The sequence below is a fragment of the Moesziomyces antarcticus genome (genome assembly GCF_000747765.1).
Source record: "Moesziomyces antarcticus DNA, scaffold: scaffold_v10003, strain JCM 10317, whole genome shotgun sequence".
Taxonomy (NCBI): domain Eukaryota; kingdom Fungi; phylum Basidiomycota; class Ustilaginomycetes; order Ustilaginales; family Ustilaginaceae; genus Moesziomyces; species Moesziomyces antarcticus.
The window spans coordinates 152567-172588 of record NW_014639007.1 but is presented as its reverse complement, the minus strand read 5'-3'; the positions used below and the strand labels follow the sequence as shown (position 1 = coordinate 172588).

General features: G+C 62.8%; 7 protein-coding genes across 7 annotated transcripts; 3 read left to right on the top strand and 4 right to left on the bottom strand.

Moving 5' to 3' along the window:
• Positions 1 to 7: 7 nt before the first annotated feature.
• Positions 8 to 1171, bottom strand: PAN0_003c1521 (protein prenylyltransferase; the record flags this gene model as incomplete). The annotated part of the gene is made up of 1 exon (XM_014802480.1): positions 8 to 1171. One exon carries the CDS (start codon positions 1169 to 1171, stop codon positions 8 to 10), a length of 1164 nt encoding a protein of 387 aa, XP_014657966.1.
• Positions 1172 to 1488: 317 nt separating this feature from the next.
• PAN0_003d1520 (uncharacterized protein) lies at positions 1489 to 1965 on the top strand (the record flags this gene model as incomplete). Its single annotated transcript, XM_014802479.1, has 3 exons — positions 1489 to 1723; positions 1795 to 1842; positions 1913 to 1965. The coding sequence occupies 3 exons, from the start codon at positions 1489 to 1491 to the stop codon at positions 1963 to 1965; spliced, it is 336 nt and encodes a 111-aa protein (XP_014657965.1).
• A 29-nt stretch (positions 1966 to 1994) lies between these two features.
• PAN0_003c1519 (snare domain protein) lies at positions 1995 to 5492 on the bottom strand (the record flags this gene model as incomplete). The annotated part of the gene is made up of 3 exons (XM_014802478.1): positions 1995 to 4173; positions 4728 to 4945; positions 5028 to 5492. The coding sequence occupies 3 exons, from the start codon at positions 5490 to 5492 to the stop codon at positions 1995 to 1997; spliced, it is 2862 nt and encodes a 953-aa protein (XP_014657964.1).
• Positions 5493 to 5877: 385 nt separating this feature from the next.
• On the top strand, positions 5878 to 8949 carry PAN0_003d1518 (metallo-dependent phosphatase; the record flags this gene model as incomplete). Its single annotated transcript, XM_014802477.1, has 1 exon — positions 5878 to 8949. The coding sequence occupies one exon, from the start codon at positions 5878 to 5880 to the stop codon at positions 8947 to 8949; it is 3072 nt and encodes a 1023-aa protein (XP_014657963.1).
• Positions 8950 to 9004: 55 nt separating this feature from the next.
• PAN0_003c1517 (antiviral helicase) lies at positions 9005 to 12388 on the bottom strand (the record flags this gene model as incomplete). The annotated part of the gene is made up of 1 exon (XM_014802476.1): positions 9005 to 12388. One exon carries the CDS (start codon positions 12386 to 12388, stop codon positions 9005 to 9007), a length of 3384 nt encoding a protein of 1127 aa, XP_014657962.1.
• Positions 12389 to 12794: 406 nt separating this feature from the next.
• Positions 12795 to 13433, top strand: PAN0_003d1516 (proteasome maturation factor UMP1; the record flags this gene model as incomplete). Its single annotated transcript, XM_014802475.1, has 3 exons — positions 12795 to 13103; positions 13191 to 13296; positions 13372 to 13433. The coding sequence occupies 3 exons, from the start codon at positions 12795 to 12797 to the stop codon at positions 13431 to 13433; spliced, it is 477 nt and encodes a 158-aa protein (XP_014657961.1).
• Positions 13434 to 13777: 344 nt separating this feature from the next.
• On the bottom strand, positions 13778 to 16983 carry PAN0_003c1515 (uncharacterized protein; the record flags this gene model as incomplete). Its single annotated transcript, XM_014802474.1, has 2 exons — positions 13778 to 16756; positions 16903 to 16983. 2 exons carry the CDS (start codon positions 16981 to 16983, stop codon positions 13778 to 13780), a joined length of 3060 nt encoding a protein of 1019 aa, XP_014657960.1.
• Positions 16984 to 20022: the final 3039 nt, after the last annotated feature.

The following is a 20022-nucleotide window of genomic DNA, read 5'->3' as shown; positions in this document are numbered from 1 at the left end:
CTCTTGCCTAGTGGAGGTGACGACGGATGGTTTTGAGTCGGTATGCCCAGAAGCGTTTGCGTACACTGTCGACGGTAATGAGTCGCTTGACCAGATGCTCGGCACGCTGTTCAGCATCGGGGGTAGCAGAAGTGATGCAGTCGAGACACCATTCGAGCGCACCGACGGGACTACGACCCATGATATCCACCGTGGCATCCGCCTCGGCCTCCTTTGGCGTCGACACGAGCGTCTCCACCCACGGCAGGGCTTCCGACATCGGCGTCCTCAGCTCGTGTGGGACGGAAGTGTGCAGGGCCCGGAGGTGGGTCCAGGCAGAGGCATTGTTGGGTGTGCCCAGGATGGATGCGCGCGCATACGCCTTTTCGAACGCAATCGTCTTGCGCACCTCCTCGATGCGCTCCTGGTCCACACTGATGTGTGCAGAGATGCCAAAGCGTGCAAAGCACACGTACCACCGATGGTTCCACGCCGAATTATTGCGCACATCCTCGCGCAGCAACTCGTCCACATAGTCCAACTCGCCCTCCCACAGCTGCGCAAACTGCGCCTTACCCGGTTCCTCCACCGCCTCTTCCACCGCCGTCGGGAGGGACAGCCCTCCAAAGTGCGCAAGGACCCACTGGCGATACGCCCAGGTATGGTAGTTCTTTGCATCGCGTGCGAGATTGTCGGCGCTAAACTGGAGTTCACTGCTAGGGTCGCCAAGGGCAGCCACGACGATGCGACGATGCTGCCAGACCTGGTAGCTCTTCATGTTGGCGTGCGCGAGGTTGTCGAGCCAGCCGAGCTCGGCACGCAGCACGCCTGCGCGCCCGCCGGGTAGCTTCTCGAGCTCGGGTGCGTACAGCAGGATGTTCGCCCGGTAGTGCCACACTGAAAAGTGGCTCGGGTTGAGCTGGATCAGATGTGCGGTCAGCGCGAGCCCGCGCGCGCTGAGCTCCATCCCCTCCAGGGGCACCGAGGTGGCGGGGGCGTTGGAAGCGACAAGTGCACGGTAGACGTCCATGGCACTGGAGTACTCGGCGTTGTACAGGATCGGACACATGGGCGATGACGACTCGGCCTGAGCAACGGGCGTCACGTCCGACCAGACGGCGGAGGTGGCATCGAAGGGGAGGTAGGGCGAGCACAGCTCGTCGAGCACCGAGCGAGGTGCGGTGTCGGTCATGTTTGGAGGGAAGGTGGTGGTGGGCTGCCAACCCTGTCCGCTGCTGTGTGGCTGCGTGGAAAGGCAAAGGCGAACGAGGCAGGAACAAAGGGAGCATGAGGGGCGCATTCCCACGGTGTCCAAAACCGCCTCCACGCCGATCCAACAAAGGGGACCCTGCGCTGTCAATCTAACAAAATTCGAAATTCGTGCGCCGTGTTGGATTCGCGCGAGTCGGAGCACGGCAGCAGAACAACACCTCAGCTTTGGCTCAGCTTTAGGCTGCACGTCTCTGGCTGCTCCTCACCTCCATCTTTCACCCCACGCCGCTACTCGAGATGACGTCTACACTGACTGCGCCCGCTGCATCCGCTGCGCCTACGAAGACTGCTGCATCGTCATCGAGCAGCGCCGCATCGGCAGCCGCCAGCACCGCAGCGCCCACCGACGCCAAGGCGGCGCTCGAGCCAGCGGACATCTCGTCGCCACACCAGCTGATCGACTGGGTCGACACAATGCTCGGCCAGCTCGAGACACGTTTCGACGACATGAACTCTCAAGTGTCTGCGCGCAGTAGGTGCCTCCCTTCTTCAACCTGCTCATATGCAACCTCGGCGCTGACACTTGGACTTTTGGCGGCACAGTGAACGAGATGAGCACGCGCATCGACGCGCTCGAAACCTCGATCCAAGGTAAGCCCCAATCCCTCACCCAATCGCATCGTAGCAAGCATCTTGCTCACACTCAGTGTTGTGCATGCAGACCTCATCCATGGCACCACTTCGCCCGTCGCAGCCACGCATTCGGACGCATGAACGCACGGTTTCCATTCCTCTTTCCCCCATCATGCGCGCGGCCGGGGTGGCACTCTGCGTCCACCCGTCTCTCTCGCCGCAACTGCGTGTGCATCACTGGCTTGCGCAGTGCGTTGTTGGCGGCGCCACCTCCTGCGCGCGAGCTCGGCATCGATCGTGGCGAGTGCGCACACGAACGCCTCGCGGCCGAGCCCAGGAGCGCCAGATTGGTCCTTGTCGCCCAGCTGCACGGCATAGTCCCACACCTGCGCCAGGAAGCGCGCTGGCAGCCGACTGCGCTTCCATACGCGCCGCACGCTCGTCGCACCCAACTCGTCCGCACTCGCGCCGGGGTCTGTATCGGCCGCGGCGGGTGGGGCGTCGGACTCGAACCAACCCCGTAGCGCGTGCACGCCGGCTGTGCGCGGCTGTTCGCGCAGCGTAGATGCATTCGAATCGCTCTCGTCCCTGCGCCTGTGCTTGCGGCGTTGGACCTGGTCGGCGAGTGTGGCTGTGAAGAGCGCGTCGTATCGCGCGCGTGCGCTTGCATCCGGCGTCTTCCACCATGCCGGCACCGCGGCTGCAGGGGCACGTTTGGGCGCGTCGGCGAGCTGCACGGCGCGCGTGGGCATCCAGCTCCCCACATCCGTGTGGCCTGGTCGCACGCTCAGATCCGAGTGCGTGCTGCCGCTACGACTCACGCCATACTGCTTGGACGGCGCGCCGTCGGCAAGTGACCTTGCACCCCCGGCGGCGGGTGTGGACGCTTTGAACAGCGGTAGTGCCGATGCAGCCGTGCCGATGAGCGAGCTCACCACCCCACCCGTGGCCGTGGATGCGGTAGCGGTGCGGTGTGGTGTGGTGGGTGGCCGCCCGCGTGCGGGGGGCGGTAATTGCACGTCGGTGCGCACGTCGGTCTCGAGCGTACGCCGCAGCTCGCTGCTCGCCTCGTCGCTCAGACTGATGCTCGTAAACACATTGCTGCCGCTCTTCTTGTGACTCGCGGTACTGGCTGTGCTGGATGTGTTGGGGGTGAGATTTGTGGCGCGCGGCGTTGAGGGTTTGTATGGTCGCGTTGGAGCTGCAGGCGGAGCGGATGTGGTTTCGGCGGCTGGACTTCCGAAGCGGAACGATTTGGCTGCGCCGTCTGGTGCGCTCCTCTGCGCGGCGGTGGGTCGCGGTGGAGGGACCGGCTTGAGCGGCTTCTTAGGAACCGATGGTGGCACCTCTCTCTTCGCACGCTCGCTTTGGCCCACCGTGGCACTTCTCGGTGGAAGCGCAGGTGGCGTGCGCTGTACATCCATCGTCGCCACGCCGCGCTTGAACCCCGGCGTATACGTGGCATACCCGACCGCCGGCTTGTCTTTCGTGACGGGCTGGAACTGGCCGAACTCGGTGAGCGTCGGACTGGGCGCCAGACTGGGCTGCGTGGGGCGCGGGGGAAGACGCGGGGTGGTGCTGGATGCCGAGGCGGTGGAGGAGGTGCTGCCCTTGCGCTCGGGCGAGCCGGACGTGCTGCGCGGCATGACGGCATGCGCAAACATGGGATGCGTGTGGTCCTGCTCGTCCAGGCTCGTATCCAGCATGTGCCGCGCCGCACGCTCGTCCGACAACAGCGACGATGCAGGACTAGCTGTACGCCGCAGCGCATCCGCGGAAGGGTCTTCGGCAAATAGCCCCACAATGGCGCGAGGTGCCATGGCCGGTGTCGATCGGCCTGATGCAGTTGCAGATGCCGAGGCGGCCGTGGAGTCGTCGTCCGCACCGGAGCGGCTGCGACTCGGCGGGACGGGGCTGTGAGCGCTGCGCGGAAGACTCTTGTTCATCAGCTCACGCAGGCTCAGTCCGCTGTCCGACTTTCGCAGCGTGCTGCCCGTAGCATACGAGGGTGAGGTGGAAGCTACGACTGCAGGCGATGGTGCACTTAGCATGCCGGATGCAGAGGTGGTAGGGATCGAGACTGTCGCCACGCGCGGCGAGGCGGGTGCATTAGCCGCCGAGAACGGGTTGTTGCTTGCTGTACCGGCGCGGTTGTGCGGTGTGGATGCGGAGCGTGCAATGGGATCCAGGCCGCCAGATGGACGTGCTGGTGTCTGAGGCGCGCGACGAGTGGCGGTGACCGGGCTGCCGGCATGCGTGACGCTGTTTTGCTCGAATGCCGCGAGCGCCGCACGAAAGTTGATGGGCTCCGAGTGGGCATCGTGCTCGTGCGCGAGTGATGCTGCGCTGCTGCCACTCGCCATGGTGTTGGCGGTGCAAAGGGTGCGGTCGTCGAATCAGGTTGGGAAAGCAATGTTCCAAGAAAGGTCCATGGCGTGTGCGGTGTCGAGTGTTTCAAGAGAGTGACAACATTCTAGAGCCGAATCGCAGTCTTCGAGGGAATGAAACGAGTGATGGAGGCGAGGTGACGGGCCAATGGTGGTGATGGTAGTGAGCGTGAATGACGGGCGCCGAGGGGTCGCGTGGCATTGGGCAGGCAGCGGGGCAGTCCTTCGCCGCCTCCAAAGGTGGAGGTTCGCCGCGCAATTTCACCCCCCCCCCCAAAACCCCGGCCTGATGGTCGATGCCCTTTCATCCCTTTACTTCGGTCACCATCTCCAACTCACTGCTGCATCTTTGCTTGAGCTCGACACGAGGGCACGTATGCTGACTATGCTTCTGTGCGCTGTATTTGTCCGTGTGTGGGGTATAGAATGGCAAATCGGCAGGACGATGAGAGACGCTATATCAAAAACACCACCAGCAGAAGCAGGAGGAGCACCACGATCAGGATCCACACACACCATCCGCCCAGACGCTCGTCCGAGATGCGCACCACCTCGTCCATCTTGCGCATCGCCTTGCCCAGCCGCCCCTGGCTCTGCTCCACCTCGCCATCAAACGCGTCGATGATCTCGATCTGCTCGCCGATCTCCTGCCCCATCATGCCCGCCTGGTTGCGCAGGCTGTTGAGTGTCGTGCCGATCTTGTCCAGCGTAGAGTCCTGCCGCGACATGAGAATCTGCGTGCATCGCAACATCACCAAGACTCAGGTCAATAAAGGCTTTCCTGCTTCGAGAAGCATGTCAACGAGGCAAACTTACCTGCTGCTGTTCACGCTCGAACGCCTCTGTCGCATCTTCGTCTTGGCCATCCACATCGATCTTGACCGAGTCGAATGCAGAACCACCGCGTCCACCGGGAGCTGTTCGACTGACCACTTTGGAAAGCGCCTTGATCTCGGCCTCGCATTCCTCGACGAACGCTTTGCGGCGGCGCAGTTCGTCGGGCGTCACGCCGAAACGCTCGGGCCCGCTGCGCTCCACCACCGCCACGCTCTGCTTGACATCCTCGACATCCTGCCGCAATCCTTCGATCGCATCCGAAAGCCGGTCGTACGCCGAGTCGATCTCGCTCGATGTGCGGCGCAAAGATGAGCCACCGCCTCCCGATGCACTCGATGAAGCGCTCCTCGCGACGAGCTGCCTGTACGATTCGCTCAACGAGCGCGCCGACGCCAGCGAGCTTTTGAGGTCCGATGCAAAGTCGTGGTAGGGATCGCGCGACATGTCGTGACTCGCTCGTGTCCAAGTGGCCTCACCTTCCAGATCGATGGGCTAGTGAATGCAAGAGCAAGGGCAAGGTGTTGCTCTTTCTGCCAAGTGGAGCCAAGGCGGGAAATCGCCAACACCGCCTCGCTGCAGCTGCATTTGAATCGGGAGCCCAATCGGGACACGGCTCACACTCAGCACGGACCCTGAAGCTCAGCCTCGCCTAGCCGTGCTGACCAACACCAACACCACCATCACCTTCCGACGTTCGTTGTTCCGGCTCCTCTCTTCAAAGCAGCACCATCGTCCTTCCATCTCTCTGCTGCTATGACTGCGACCTGAACACCTTTGTTTGTTGCATTCCATCCGTACTCTGTCCCGCTAATCCTATAGACCTTCCGCCATGTCCGTCACACTCCCCATCATCCACTTCAACGACGTCTACCGCGTGCGCCAGAACGACAAAAAGAGCGGCGGAACCATCGGCGCAGACCAGTTTGCCGCAAAGATCCAGTCCATCCGCGAGTCCTGGGGTGAGCCGTCCGATCTCGCCAACCTCCCCCCACCGCCGCCGTCCGACGGCGTTCGCGACTGGTCCGAGCATGCAACCGCGCGCGAGCGCAAAGGTCTCGTCCTCTTCAGTGGCGACCTCTATTCGCCCTCGGTAGAGTCGAGCGTCACCCGAGGCACCCACCTCGTACCCGTCATCAATGCCTTCAACCTCGACTGCGCCTGCCTCGGCAACCACGACTGGGACTTTGGCTATCCCCATCTCCAGACTCTCATGGCGCAGAACAACTTTCCCTGGCTCTTTTCCAACGTCGTGGACCGAACCAACGTTACCAACTCTGCCCAGGACAAGGAGGGTGACGGTGGCGGCAGCACAAACTGGGACGAGGACTTGTGCGACGACGATGCCCAGGTCGCCGGCACCTTGCGCTCCTGGACCACCACCGTACAGGGCGTCAAGGTCGGCTGCATCGGCATCGTCGAAAAGGAATGGATCGCCACCGTCCCCAACTTTCCGCACGGCCTCGTCTACCGCAACATGGCCAAGACCGCGCTCAAGCTCAGCCGGATCCTGCGTGATCCCGCAGGCGAGGCGTGCGAGCTTGTCATTGCCATCACCCACAGCCGGCTGCCCAACGACATTGACTTTGCCAACGAGGTCGGTGCGGTCGCCAACGCCGATGCCACCTCCCACGGCGTCGATCTCGTGCTCGGCGGTCACGACCACATCTACTACGTCGGCAACGGCGCAGCCCACTACGACGGCGACGCCTTCCAACGCGGCGAGCCAGGCACCGAAAACGACTCGGCTGCCATGGTCGTCAAGTCCGGCACCGACTTCCGCGACCTCTCCGAGCTCAAGCTCGAGCTCTCCGAGCGCGACGACGCTGCCGTACGCAAGCGCACCATCCGCAGCCTCAGCGTCAAGCGATACCGCACCCAGGCCTCCGACCCATCCCTGCCAGCGGTCAAGACGTTGCTCGACGACCTGCTTGCCAAGATCAGCAAATCGACCGGTCAGAGCGTCGCCTACACACTCACGCCCTGGGACGTGCGCAGCGAAAAGGTGCGCACCGACGAGTCGGCGTTTGGCAACTTTGTCGCCGACGTGCTCATGAACTCGTACGAGGAGGTGCTGCGCGAACGCGACAACCGCGGCGAGCTCAGCGAGCGCCGGCCGCCCAGTGCGCGCGAGGTCGACTGCTGCATCATCTGCGGCGGCAGCCTCCGCGGCGACCAGGTGTACGGCCCGGGCAAGATCGCGCTCTCGGACGTGCTCGAGATCCTGCCGTTCGAGGACGCCGTCGTGTGCAAGGAGCTCAAGGGACAGGACATTTGGGACGCGCTAGAGAACGGCCTGTCTGCTTGGCCCAAGCAGGAGGGCAGATTCCCGCAGGTCGCAGGCATGATGGTCAAGTGGGACTCCACCAAGCCGCCGGGCAAGAGGCTCGTCAGCGTCGAGCTGCTCGACAACCCGCTCGACACGCCCGCCTCGGCGCAGCCCAAGGATGCAAAGCACGGGGATGCCAAGCACGATGATGCCGATGTGGGCAAGCTGCGTCGCTTCTCGCTCACCGAGCTTCCCGGCGGCGGATACGATCTAGAGGTGCACAGGCCGGCGCTGGTGAGCAGAGGCGCGCTCGAGTTGGACAAGACGTACCGCGTGGTGACGCGCGAGTACCTCGCCGAAGGCTACGACGGCTTTGACGCGCTCAAGCGCGGCCGCTTTGTGGTGGACCACGAGAACGGTCAGCTCATGTCGGCGATTGTGCGCAAGTTCCTGCTGGGCGCCAGCTATCTGTGGCGCATGAAGCAGATCCGTCGGCTGCAGGACGGGCAGGGCACCGACGGCTCGGCGGCGCTGCCGGGGCCCGACGGACCAAAGGCCGAGGTTGAGGACGACAAGATGCGCGATGTGGATACGCTAAGTAAGCGCACGCGGATTGCGATCACGCGCGCGCGCTCGCTCAACCTGCTCAAGCGTGCCATCAAGCCGAGCACCCAAGCCGAGCTGCCCACGACGCCCGTCAAGCGCGGCCGTGCCGGATCGGCGGGCGAGTGGTGCATGGTGGTCGACCAGTCGCCCGGCGGCTTCCGCGACGCACTCCACATCGGCGGATCGGAACACCACTCGGCCTACGACTCGGTCTCGCGCCGCTTCAACGAGCCGCTCACCGCGCCACACTCGTCCGCGACATCAGCCGCCGCCGCAGTTGATGGTGTCAATGGGGTGGACACGGCGTCTCGTGCTGCCAAGCGCACGCGCACCGACGCCGCGCAGAACGGAGGTGGACACGACAGCGCGCTGTTTGATCCCACGCTCGCGTCGGGTCTGTTGACGCAGATCCGCGAGTTGCTGGCGCTCGTGTCGCGCGCAGCCGCGCAGGATGGACAGCTGTACACGGGCGACACCTCGGATCAGCCTGCGGCTGCAGCGCACGATGAGGTCGAGGGTGGCGATGCGGCGATTGCGCTGGGTGCGACTGCGGACGATGGCGACGACCATGCGGCGCTGGCACTGCTTGCGGCCGGTGCATCGCGCGCTCAGCGGGGCGAGCCGACTGCACTCGAGAGAGAGATCGTCTCGCGCGCCACGGCGTTGCGTGCAGCATTCAGCACGCTCGAGGAGGCTGCAAAGACGCTCCCCGGCGCAGCGGAGATGGGCATCACCGACCAGCGTCGTCTCATCGCTGCACTCGACAGCCTCGTCCAAAAGCAAAACACCGATCTGAAAAATCTCCCCCAAACCCATGCCGATCCCGCCAACAAGGAGGAGGGAGAAGCAAAGCCGAGGTTTGGCAAGGGGGCTGTGGCATCGAGCTCGTTCCACCTCGATCAGGGACAGATGGACCAGCTGCGTTCGGATATTAGTGCGGCGACGCAACCGCGTGCCGACGATATGAATCTTGCCTTTGTATCGCCACTGGTCGATGGACGACTTGTCGACATTGCACGCTCCACCTAAACCCCACACGCAGTCGTCAAAGCAAAGAAAATAGAATAGATTGCACGGTGGCGGTTCAGAGATAGAGGGAGGGGCTAAAGATGATGCTTCCTTCGCGCTCGAGCATTGCGAGTGTCTGCTCGAACTTTGTGGCGAGACCTTCGTTGCCAATGGCCTTGGCGGCTTGGACGAGTTGGCGGATGAGTTCCTGGAGTCTGCGCATGCATCGGATGATGCTCCCCTCAAAGACGTCCGTAAGCTTGCAGATTTCGGCAAACTTGGCTCCCTGACACCACTGCAACACCAGATCCATCAGCTCCACCTTGAACGACGACACATACTCCTCTTCGACCAGCTCCAACTTGGATTCGATCGACACCTTGGCGATGCGACGCGCGGTTTCCTGCATGATGCGCAGCGGAGCAGCCAGGTTTTCCGCAAGCCGCGTTTGGGTGGTGCTCTTCTCGCCGAATACAAAGCACGACAATAGCGCCGCACACTGCGCCGGTTCGAGGTCGTTGAAGACGCCGTTAAAGATCATCTCCGTCAGCAACAGTTCGTCGCCCGTACTGATCTCGCACGCCACGCGGCCCTTCTTCTCCACCACATCGTCGGCGGTCGTGAATCCCAGCCGACGCAGCACGCGCTTGCGGCACTTGAGCTCGTCGAGCTGCAACACCGAATGCGCCGCCGCGATCTTCTTGGCCACACCCTCGACCACCTCCTGTGCCTGCTGCTTTTGCGCATACGCCGCATACAGCTGCGGCAACGCCTTGTCCGTGCGCAGCGGCGACGCGGCCAGCTTCTCGTCGAGGATCTTGATCTTCTCCACCAGATGCGCAAACGCGTCGTCCTTGATCTTCATGTCCTTGATCGGATCCAGCAGCGGCACACCCTTGGCGAATCGCCGGCGCACCTCGACGAGGTTCTTGCGCACCGTCTCGCGCGGCTCGCTCGGACGCAGATCCTTGGCGAGGAAGATGCGGATGCCCGACAGCGCCTCGACCGTCGAGAGCAGAACGGGCACCACCACCATCTCGCCCTTCTTGCCCTCGGGGCACGGCACAAACGGCGCCGCCTCCTTGCCCTTCTTCTCGCCCGAGCCCGCCGCACAGTGCAGCAGCACGTCCACCACATACTGGCTCTGCGGCGGCGCGTTGGGGTCGATCGCCGGCGCGCGCTTGCCCGGCGTGTTGGGCAGCCGCTTCTCGTACGACACCACCGCGCCCCAGCCAAAGTCGAGCTCGTCATGGCACACCTTGACGAGCCGGCCCGGCTGCAGGAAGGGCAGCACGTACGACGGATGCGTCACCACCGCCTGCACATCCTTGCGCAGCGTCTCGAGCTGGTGCTTGACGTCGTAGTACTCGGCCACCTCGTCCTCCCTCTCGACCTTGACGCCGTCGCGCTCCTGCTCGGCAGCCTTGAGCTCCGCCTCGAGCGCCGGCACAGACGCGGCGTTCTGGAACTGGTAGAAGCAGCGCTCGAGCATGTACTCTGGCGAAATGCCTTCGACGCGCATGAGGTTGAGAATCATGTTGTAGCCTAGGTGGAACGCCGAGTTGAGCCGGTCCGCCTCGCCCTTGACCATGGTCTTGGCCGCACTCGGCTCGAGCTTCTCATCGAACATCATGATGACGATGCCGCGGTCATCAAGGCCTCGTCGACCGGCACGCCCGGACATCTGGATGAACTCGCCCGAGGTGAGGTTGCGGAACTCCTTGCCGTCCCACTTGTTGACCGCGGTGAAGACGACGGTCTTGGCGGGCATGTTGAGGCCGATGGAGAAGGTCTCGGTGGCAAAGAGCACCTTGATGAGGCCCTCTTGAAACAGAATCTCGATGACCTCCTTGAGGATGGGCAGCAGGCCGCCGTGGTGGATGCCGATGCCGCGGCGCAGGAGCGGCAGGATGTGCTCGATCTGGGGGAGGCCGCGGTCCTCCTCGGAGAGCGCGTTGATGGCGTTGGTGAAGACGGTCGACACCATCTCCTTTTCGTCTTCGGTGTTGAACTCGAGCTTGCTCATCTGGAGCGCCAGCGCCTCGCACTCGCGCTTGCTGAAGGCGAACACGATGACCGGGTTGTAGTTCTTGACCATGATCATCTTGACGATCTTGTAGATATCCGAGGGGCCCTTCTTGCCGCCGCCTCCGCCCTTCTTGACCTGGCCCTTGCGTTTTCCGCCGCCGGCGTTGGGATCCGCGACGTCCTCGCCCTTGGAGTCGGCGAGCGCACCCATGGCCTTTTGGAAGTTGTCCTCGCGGAAGGTGCCGCGCTCGTCGACGACGAGGTGGATGCCCTCGCCGCCCTGCGGGAAGAGGTAGTGCTGGAGCGGCGTGGGGCGGAAGTCGGTGTAGACGACGTGGCAGGGCTGTGCGTGGGTGTGTGCGATCCACTCTGCAAACTGCATGGCGTTGGGGATGGTCGCCGAGAGGAAGACGTAGCGCACCTTGCGCGGCAGGAGGATGATCGTCTCTTCCCACACCACGCCGCGCTCCTTGTCGCGCATGTAGTGGATCTCGTCAAAGACGACCCATGCGACCTCGCGCATGATCTCGGAGCCGCGGTAGAGCATGGAGCGCAAGATCTCGGTGGTCATCACGAGGCACGATGCCGAGGGGTTGATGGTGACGTCTCCGGTCATGAGGCCGACGTCGCCGAACTCTGCGGTGAGCTCACGGAACTTTTGGTTGGAGAGCGCCTTGATGGGCGAGGTGTAGACGACGCGCTGACCATTCTTGAGGCACTGTGCGATGGCGTATTCGGCGACGACGGTCTTGCCGGCCGAGGTGTGCGCCGAGACGAGCACCGACTCGTTGCGCTCGATGCACGAGACCGAGTTGCGCTGGAAGGGGTCGAGGGTGAATTTGTAGTGCTTTGCGGGAGGGTCGTTGGGCACATGCTGGGAGAGCGGCACGTAGGGGTAGTCGGGTGGCAATGCAACCTGGTGGCGCACCGAGTGTGTGACGTGCATCTTCTTCTCGGCGGCGTTAGTGGTGGCGAGGTCGGTGCTGGAGGAGCCGTCTGCGTTGTCCGCAGCAGCTGCATCGTTGGAGTCGGCAGGAGCCAGCCCGCCTTCCATGGGGATGGACTGGGTGGCCTCGTCTGTGAATTCGTCCGTGACGACGGTGGGGACGGGAGCCGGAGCGGGCTTGATAGGGCCGTCGCGTCGTTGGCGTTTGGACGGACCAGGAGCAGATGCGGCGTCGTCGGAAGACGAAACATCAGCGGCAGCGGCAGCCTGATCGTTCTTTGCGGCGCTGCCATTCTTTTGTTTGGTGATCGATGTGTCTTTGGAAGTGGAAGCCTCTGTGGACTTGGAAGCCTCGGCAGCAGCAGCGGCAGCCGCAGCCTTGGATCGCTTGCGCTGCTTCTTGGATGGCGAGGAGCCGGATGAGGTGGCTGGGCTGGGCGCTGCCTCTGCAGGCGCGAGGAAGTCGAAGAGGCCGTCTGGATCCATGATGGCTGGCCGGTGGAAGTGGTTGGAGGGGCGGAGGCAAGGTCTGCGATCGGCAAACCAGGGTCTCGTCTGCACTCGAGCTTGGCTGAGCTGCTCTTGCAAAAAGAAGCGCCGCTGCACGGCTCAAAAGAAACATTTTTTCGTGCAGCCAAAACTAACTCCACTCGAGACGGCTAAGTCGTGTCATGCTGACAAACAGTCCCAACGCTCAGTGACGGTCTAACACCTGTCAAATTTCGTGATCGACTGGCCACGCAACTCGCCTCAGCCAGCTCGGCTCAACGCAACACACGGGCCGCACCCTTCTCCACCTCTGTCCATCAATCTGCGCGTCGTCGCTACTTCATCCAACCTCGCCTTCTACGACCTTCCCAATCATCGCCAGCAGCACCGTATATATTGCAACATGAGCTCGACATCCAACACGCAGGCTGAGCCGAGCTATGCGCTCGTGCCGCCCAAGTATGCATCGAACACTTCGACTTCCTCGAATGCCTCCACCCGGCATCCCGTCTATGCGGGCGTGCACGACACCATGCGCCACGGCACCGCCAACGTACTCCACCAGGTCTCGACTGCGTCGCACCACCCCGTTCAGAACCGACTCGAGAACTGGGAGGCCACGCGCGACAACCTCAAGCTCACCATGCAGCGCAACGTGCACGGCCTCGGCGCACCTGCTCACATCCTCATGGAACGAAAGATCGCAAGCTACGTACGTCTCTACCCCCCCCCCCCCTTCTCCCCCAAACTCCAACACGGTATGATTTGACTGATTGTATTGTGGTCGATGGTTTGGCAGAATCCCGCATTTGATCCTACTACGAGCTCCAACTCCATCTCCAAGGTGCATCTCGACATCTTGAACGGCGATGATGAACGCATCGAGCCTCGCGACTTCTTGCCCTGTAAGTTCCACCTCCTTGCTGCTGCTCGATGTGGTTTGCAGATGTACTGACGCAGTGATGTTTGTGTATCAACAGCCGAAATCTCATCCACCATCCCAGACATGCACTCCGTCATGGAACGTCGTCTCGGCTTGTAAACAGCTAAGACACACATCCATGCTGCTGCTTTCTCAACTTGTACATTAGATCTCCAATCCATCTGATCCCACGCATCCTGCAGTCTGCGACACCGCCCGTTGATCGGTTCGAGAAAGGCAAAGTGCAGTCGCGTGCCCTGCCGCCAGTCGCTGCCTCCTGTTCTTTGGGCTCGGGTACCTCACAGCATCGAAAGCCGCTCCAGAGACCACCAATAAATTACGCTCTGCACGCAACCGTAGACTGCACCCACAACTGTAGTGCATTGCCTCACTGCCACACCCTTCGCACACTGACCGACCGCTCTTGGAAAGAGAGATGCTGCACATTGCAAAGCGCCACACGGCTACTTGGGAATGGGCATGCTGGTGAGGCCGCTCGGCGGCTGCTGGTAGCGCTTGGCCCAGTTCCAGCGCTCTTGGCGGTAGCGCAGCGTGGCCTCCTCGTTGCTGCGCGCGTGCGTGCTGCCCATCTTGGCCATGGCCTCGAGCAGCTCCAAAAAGGCGTCGCCCGTGTCCCACAGCCCGCTCTCGATGTGCTCGTTGTTGAACTCGGGCAGCAGCTCAAACGTCGCCGGCGTCTTCCACGACGGATTCTCGTCGCCGTACGTGTCGAGCCACGAGGCGCCCGCCACGTGCGCCTCGGCCGCCATCGCATACGCGTGCTGCGCAAACAGACGCAGATGGCGCGGCCACCGCACCGCACGCAGCGACGCATCCATCGTCTTGCCCACCTCGTTGCCCGTCTTTTCCTTCTCGCCCTCGCCCGCCCGCAGCGCACTCGCCGACGGCCCCTCCACCGGCTCCAGCGCCGCATCGCGCGCCCGATGCAGATCCAGCAGCCGCTTGGCCACGCCACCCGTCTCCCACAGCACCGCCATCGATGCCTTCATCGGATGCCGCGTGAATTGCGGACGCGGCAACAGCCGGCGCCCCTGGAAGTCGCGCCCCGCCACCCCGTCGTCCTCGCTCTCGGACTCGGGCGCCATGCTGCCTCCGGCGATCATCTCGAAATTGGAGCGCGCCTCGCCCTTGGGCATGAGCGTCGAGGCGATGCGCAGCGACTTGTCCGTCTTGGCCGTAGTGCGCTCGGGGAACAGGAAGAAGAAGGCCTGGATCGAGATGAAGAGGCGGTACATGAGCAGCGCCACAATGCGCGAGTGCACAAACGCCGCCACACGCAGCGGCATCTCGGGCCCTTCGTACGTCACCGAGCCGATGCGCTCCATCAGCCAGTCGAGCGTCGTCTCCATCTCGGTGATCGCGTGCTGCAGATCCGGCTCGGGCGAATGGCCGGTGCAGATGTCGGCGAGTGGCGTGTGCAGCAGCCGTGTTAGCCGGCCGTAGGTGCGGAAGATCAGATCGCGCGTCTGCGTCAGATAGCCGTTGGAGGCCGGGTGCACCTTGGGCGTCCAATTGGATCCGTGGTGAATAAAGTCGTCGGCACCGGCGGGCTCGAGCTCCATCGTGTATACGTCAAACTTGGGCACCTGAAGATCCGCCGTCTGCACCCAATACGCGGCGGTGAAGATGAGCGACACCTGCCTGCGGATCGCCTCGAGTTCGATAGGGTCCTTGATCATGGAGCGTGTATCGGCGGCGCGGGGAAGCGGAGCGCGCGGATCGTCGGCGCTGGTGGCGCCCGAGATCTCGATGGCCTTCTGCAGCACCTCGCGACCGTCCCAGGGCGTGTTCCAGCTTTCCGAATCGGGCTTGGCGTCGAGCTGGTGCAGTCGCCAGCAATAGGCGAGGCGGAAGAGCCACATTTTGCGCTGGACGAGGCCCTTGCTGCTCAGGCCATCCTCGCCGGCACCCATCTCGAGAAGCATGCCGGTGATGATGAGGCGCGGGTCGACGTCGCCGCTGCGGATCTTTTGGAGCATGAGGTCGTTGGCGAGCGTCCAGCTGCGTCGGGCAAACGAGAGCATCTGCTTGCGGTCGTCGCCCTCGAGCCTGCCGTAGTTGTTGGCGCAACGCAGCACCAGATCGCCCGCCTGCAGGTCGAGGTCCTCGATGTTCATGCTATCCGGGAGCAACAGCGCGCGGTGTGCCAGGAAGGCGAGCAGGGCGAGCAACACGTGCGCCGGCGGGTCGCGCCCACTCGAGCCTGGCGACGAGCCAAAGAGATAGCGGGAGGGGATCATCTTTTCGAACGAGTCGAGCGCCTCAAACTGCGAGATGGCGAGAGCGACAAAGGGACGGTCCTTTTCCGAGTAGTATGGCTTGAGGCGGTTGATGAGCATCGACTGGTCGTGGTAGCGCGTATCGCAATTGTCGGCTTCGGCGAACGAGAGTTTTGTGGCCGCGTTGAAGTAGTTGACGCTGCCATCCGACTGCGGCGATGCACCGGCGGGGAGGCTGCCGGAGCCCTGTGAGTGGGACGGCGAGGCGCCGTGACGGTTGACCTCGGTGGGAGAGGTGCCGGCCGAGTTTTGCGAACGGAGCAAGCTCGACACGCTGTTGGAGCGCGGATGGCTGGCACCGTCGGCGAGGGAGTCCCAGGCGCTGAGGGATGCCTTGCTGATGCGGTTGTCGGCGCTGCCAAAATAGTCGTAGGTGGCCTGTTTGAGGGGGCGCTCCTCGGTTCCCATGGGTCGAGACGAAGGACCTGGGACCATCGGCGGAGAAAAGGTGGAGCCGGAGGTGTTGGAGTCGGAATGGCGACCAGCAAAGGTATGGGAGCTAAAGTCGGACAAGGAGCTGCTCTCGTTGGATCCGCGGTGGTAGAGCTCGGGGCGACCGTAGGACGAGGAGGCTTGCGCAGCATGCACGCCGTTGGCCATCGAGGTGGGGTGCATGGCGGATGTAGGCACGTGGTGCTCGTAATGCGGACCGCCATTTTCGACGATGGGGGGAGGATGCATTTCTGGCCAGGGTGGTGCGAGCGCGGGCGAGGTAGTGGAGCTGGAGGCGGCGGACAAGCTGTCGAGCGAGGAGAAGGTGAAGGCGGGATCGTAGTTGGGGAGATGAGGAGCCGAGTTGGTATGCTGCGTCTCGTTGAGGCTGCGCTTCTGAGCTTCTATGTAGGCGGGACCGGCACTGGTGTGGCTGCGGGGAGCACCTACGCTGCCGGTGGACTCTGCGCCAAAGGCGGCAGCAAAGGCGGCCTTCTTACCCTTGGGACCACGAGGCTTGCGATTCCAGTCAAAGACGCAGAGTTCCTGTGCCTTTGCCTGCACGAGTGCCTCGTCGATGGTGCCATTCTGGAGAGTGGTGGCATTGATGGGCAGCATGGCTGTCTTGATGGTCGAGACACATCCTGAGCACGGGTTCTGACCGTCGCATTTGGATTTGCGTTTTCGGCAGGGCTCGCAGGCGGCCCAGATCTGTCGAGACGGGGAGAGAGATGCAGAGGAACGGAATGCGTGGTCAGCGCTGCAACTATGGAAAGCGGCACTGGTCTGCTCGCGGAGGGTGGGCGCGCCTGGATTTGTCCTCGATGCGATCAAAGTGCGGTATCAAGACGACTTACCCTCTTGCGTTTGTTGCCCGAGGCGTCGGTGGAGGCGTCTTCCATGGTGCTTTCTACCAAGCTGCTCATGGCTGCGGGCATGCTCAGGGTAGAGATGAGTGTTGCAGTGTGCGCGCGCTTAGGCCGGCGCTCGAATGCGGAGATGCGGAGAGACGAGCGAAAGCCGGGACGAACGGAGCCAGCGAGATGAGATCTGCGGCACTGGCAGAGACGAGAGAGTGGTTGTGCGAGACAAACAAGGGCGTTGCGGACCCTGTCGAGGAGAGTCCGCGCAAGCCTATGGCGGTGTGGGTTTGGTGCAGCAGGGTGTGAATCGTGGTGGATCTAAGCGGGTATGTATAGTCGCGGCGCTGTTATGAGCTTGCGACGATGGGCCGAGCCGTTGCAGTAAGACGAGAAGGCGTAAGTTTGGTGAGTCCGAGGTTGTAGAGATCGAAGCAAGACCAGACTGGCAGATGCGACTGGGGCGGATTTACGAGAGGCGGTGACCAGGGCGTGCTGAGCGGATGGTAGAGAGCGAGCAAGTGTTGGATGCGAGTGGGACCCGGTGAGCGCGGTGGTGAGCGCGTGCTTGGTGAAGAGTGACGGTGCCGATGGAACGAACCGGGGGATGTGGATGCGTGGGTGCGCGTGTGCGTGAGTGCGAGTATGAGAGTGTGTGAGAGCGATCGAGCAAAAAAAGACGAGAGGGATATCGCTGAACGGGGCGGGGCCGATGGCAGGGCACAACGGAAGGCAGCGAGCAACCTTGGCGAGCGAGCGAGCGAGCGAGAAAAGTGAAGCTGATGAGAAGAGCGGCCAGAAACTCGGATGGCTGGCTGGCGGGCCTAGAGGCACCAAGCGGCGGATGCAGACGCGTGCAGAAGGAGCAGCAGATGCAATCGAGTCGTCGCCGCTCACGCAGTTGGACGGTTTCGGCGGCCGGTCGAGTTACAGTAGGTAGAGAGGGAGAGAAGGAGAGGAAGAGGAAGAGTGCGGCGGGCGTGCCAAGGCGAGGCGACCCAAGGCAGTCAGAGGCGGGCGGACGGGCGAGCGGGCGAGCGGGCGGGCGAGCGTGGGAGCCACAGCGGCTGTTGAGCGCGGCTAGAGGGAGGTGTGAGAAGCCGTTTGCGAATCGTCGGAACAACCGCAGGGCAGCAGAGCAGCGGCTGTCACTCTGCCGTCACAATGGGCGTCTCGACGGAAGAGGGCCGCGCGGGAGGCGAGGGCAAGAGAGTGCCGACCAACTCAGGCAGGGCCGTTCAAGCAACACAAAAGCACGGGCGGAGGAGACGGAGACGGTGACGGCAGGGCACGAGAACGAGGCGAGCCCGCGCGGTCTGAAGCTCAACCAACGCGCACGCCGCGCACGGCGAGTGTGGCAGCCTGGAGGCGAGACGGCGCCTGATAAGATCGTCACGCGGGAGCCGTGCAAAGGCTGCGTCGAGGTGCCGAGCATGGGGACAGGCAAAGTGCCGCTGTCCAGTCGAACGTTGGGTTCGGAATTAGCGTCAAGAGCGAAGCGGAGCTGCCAATCCAAGGCTTCCAAGCTCGCTTCGAGAGGGCAAAAGACCGCACAACATGCAGGGACGGGCCAAAGTGCCACACACACGGCCTCGGACACCAGCCGCAGGATCATCCGTTCGCCCAATAGATTGGCTTCCAGACGCTGCCATTCCAACCAAGGATCGCCCACGCCATGTCACCACCCGTCGCCTGCCAGTCGGCACTCCTCTGCCGTCGTTGGTCGAGGCAAGCAAGAAAGCACGAAGCGATGGTGCAAAATTTGGTCTAGATTCCTGCATCCTCGCACGCACGCCGGCGCGGGAAGCAGCACTTCGGCACACACCGAGCCACGAGAGCGAGAGACTAGGTTGGAGCATCGGCACTGAATCGCCACGAGCACGATTCTAGAGCTCAGGTGCCTTCACCCACCTGCTTTTTCAAGGGTCGTCTTCAGGGTCTTCTGCACAGTGCCATTCCGCCGTGGTCCCTGTTTTTTCTTTTCTGCTTTTTTTCTTTTTCATTTTGAATTTTCGGTCATGCCCGCGGAGAAGCCAGGCTGCAGACAGGCACGGATGACACCTCGATGTGCTAGAGCCAAGGGCAGGACCGGAACCGCCGCAGATGAGCAGCCGCACCTGCGTCGTTGCAGGATCGACTTGTTGTATCTGGCGTTGCGGCGTGGCTGTTGGAGCGGACGCACGCCGATTCTGGCTGAGCAACCAACAATGCAACCTCACGCCAGCGTTTCTTGGTCTCTACGAAACCATTCTGACACGGTCAAGCGACGGCCGAAACCATCTCGTTAGGTCTCCAGCTATCCCCTCTGCCAGCCGACGCAATAGACCGCACAACTTTCACGCCGGCAAGCATGCACTCGGTCGCCTTGGGTGGCATGCGCGCCTGGCGTGGGCGTGAGCGTGAGCGTGAATGACACGCGCGCAATCCGCAGGTGGCGACCTCCCTCGACAATTCCGTCGGGGCGCCACGTTTTGAGCTGGCCAACACTGCCTCTTGCAGATGTGTGGTCTCGCTAGCGGTGTCGGGGCGGGTTGGCTTGTCTGATTCCTGCCTTTGCAGCTCGTTGCATCGACGCCGTGACACTGCACGCACACGCGCCATGCCACCCGCAACTCTACTTGCGGATGCCGATGACCCGATTGCGCTTGGTTCCGAGGTCAGGTCTCCAAGTTTGCATTGCATTGCGATGCGATGCCATGCGGTGCGCGGCGCGGCGCTGCGGCGTCGCGCTGCATCTCACTGCCTCTCCAGGCACTGCCCAACGCAAAGCGGCTTTGGCTGGCTGTTGAGAGCGTCGACTTTGGCCATCAAGACGGCAGCCGAGCAGCCGAGCAGCTCGCTTGAACAATTTCCCATCCACGCGATTCTGCGATTCTGACAGAGCGGCTTCTCTCCACACACACGCGCCACTCGATCCCGTGTTTCTCTTGTCCGCCGCTCCCATCAGCCTTGACCCTGCCTCGTCCTCTCGTTGCTCGGCGCGGGCAGGCTTTGGAGCTGCGATCAACAGACAAGCCGCGGCTGCCGCTGTCAAGTGTGTGCCCCCCTTGCGATCCTTAAATGCGATCTCCGCTCGCATCCACAACCTCGCCCCGCCTCACTCTGGCGCACAATGTG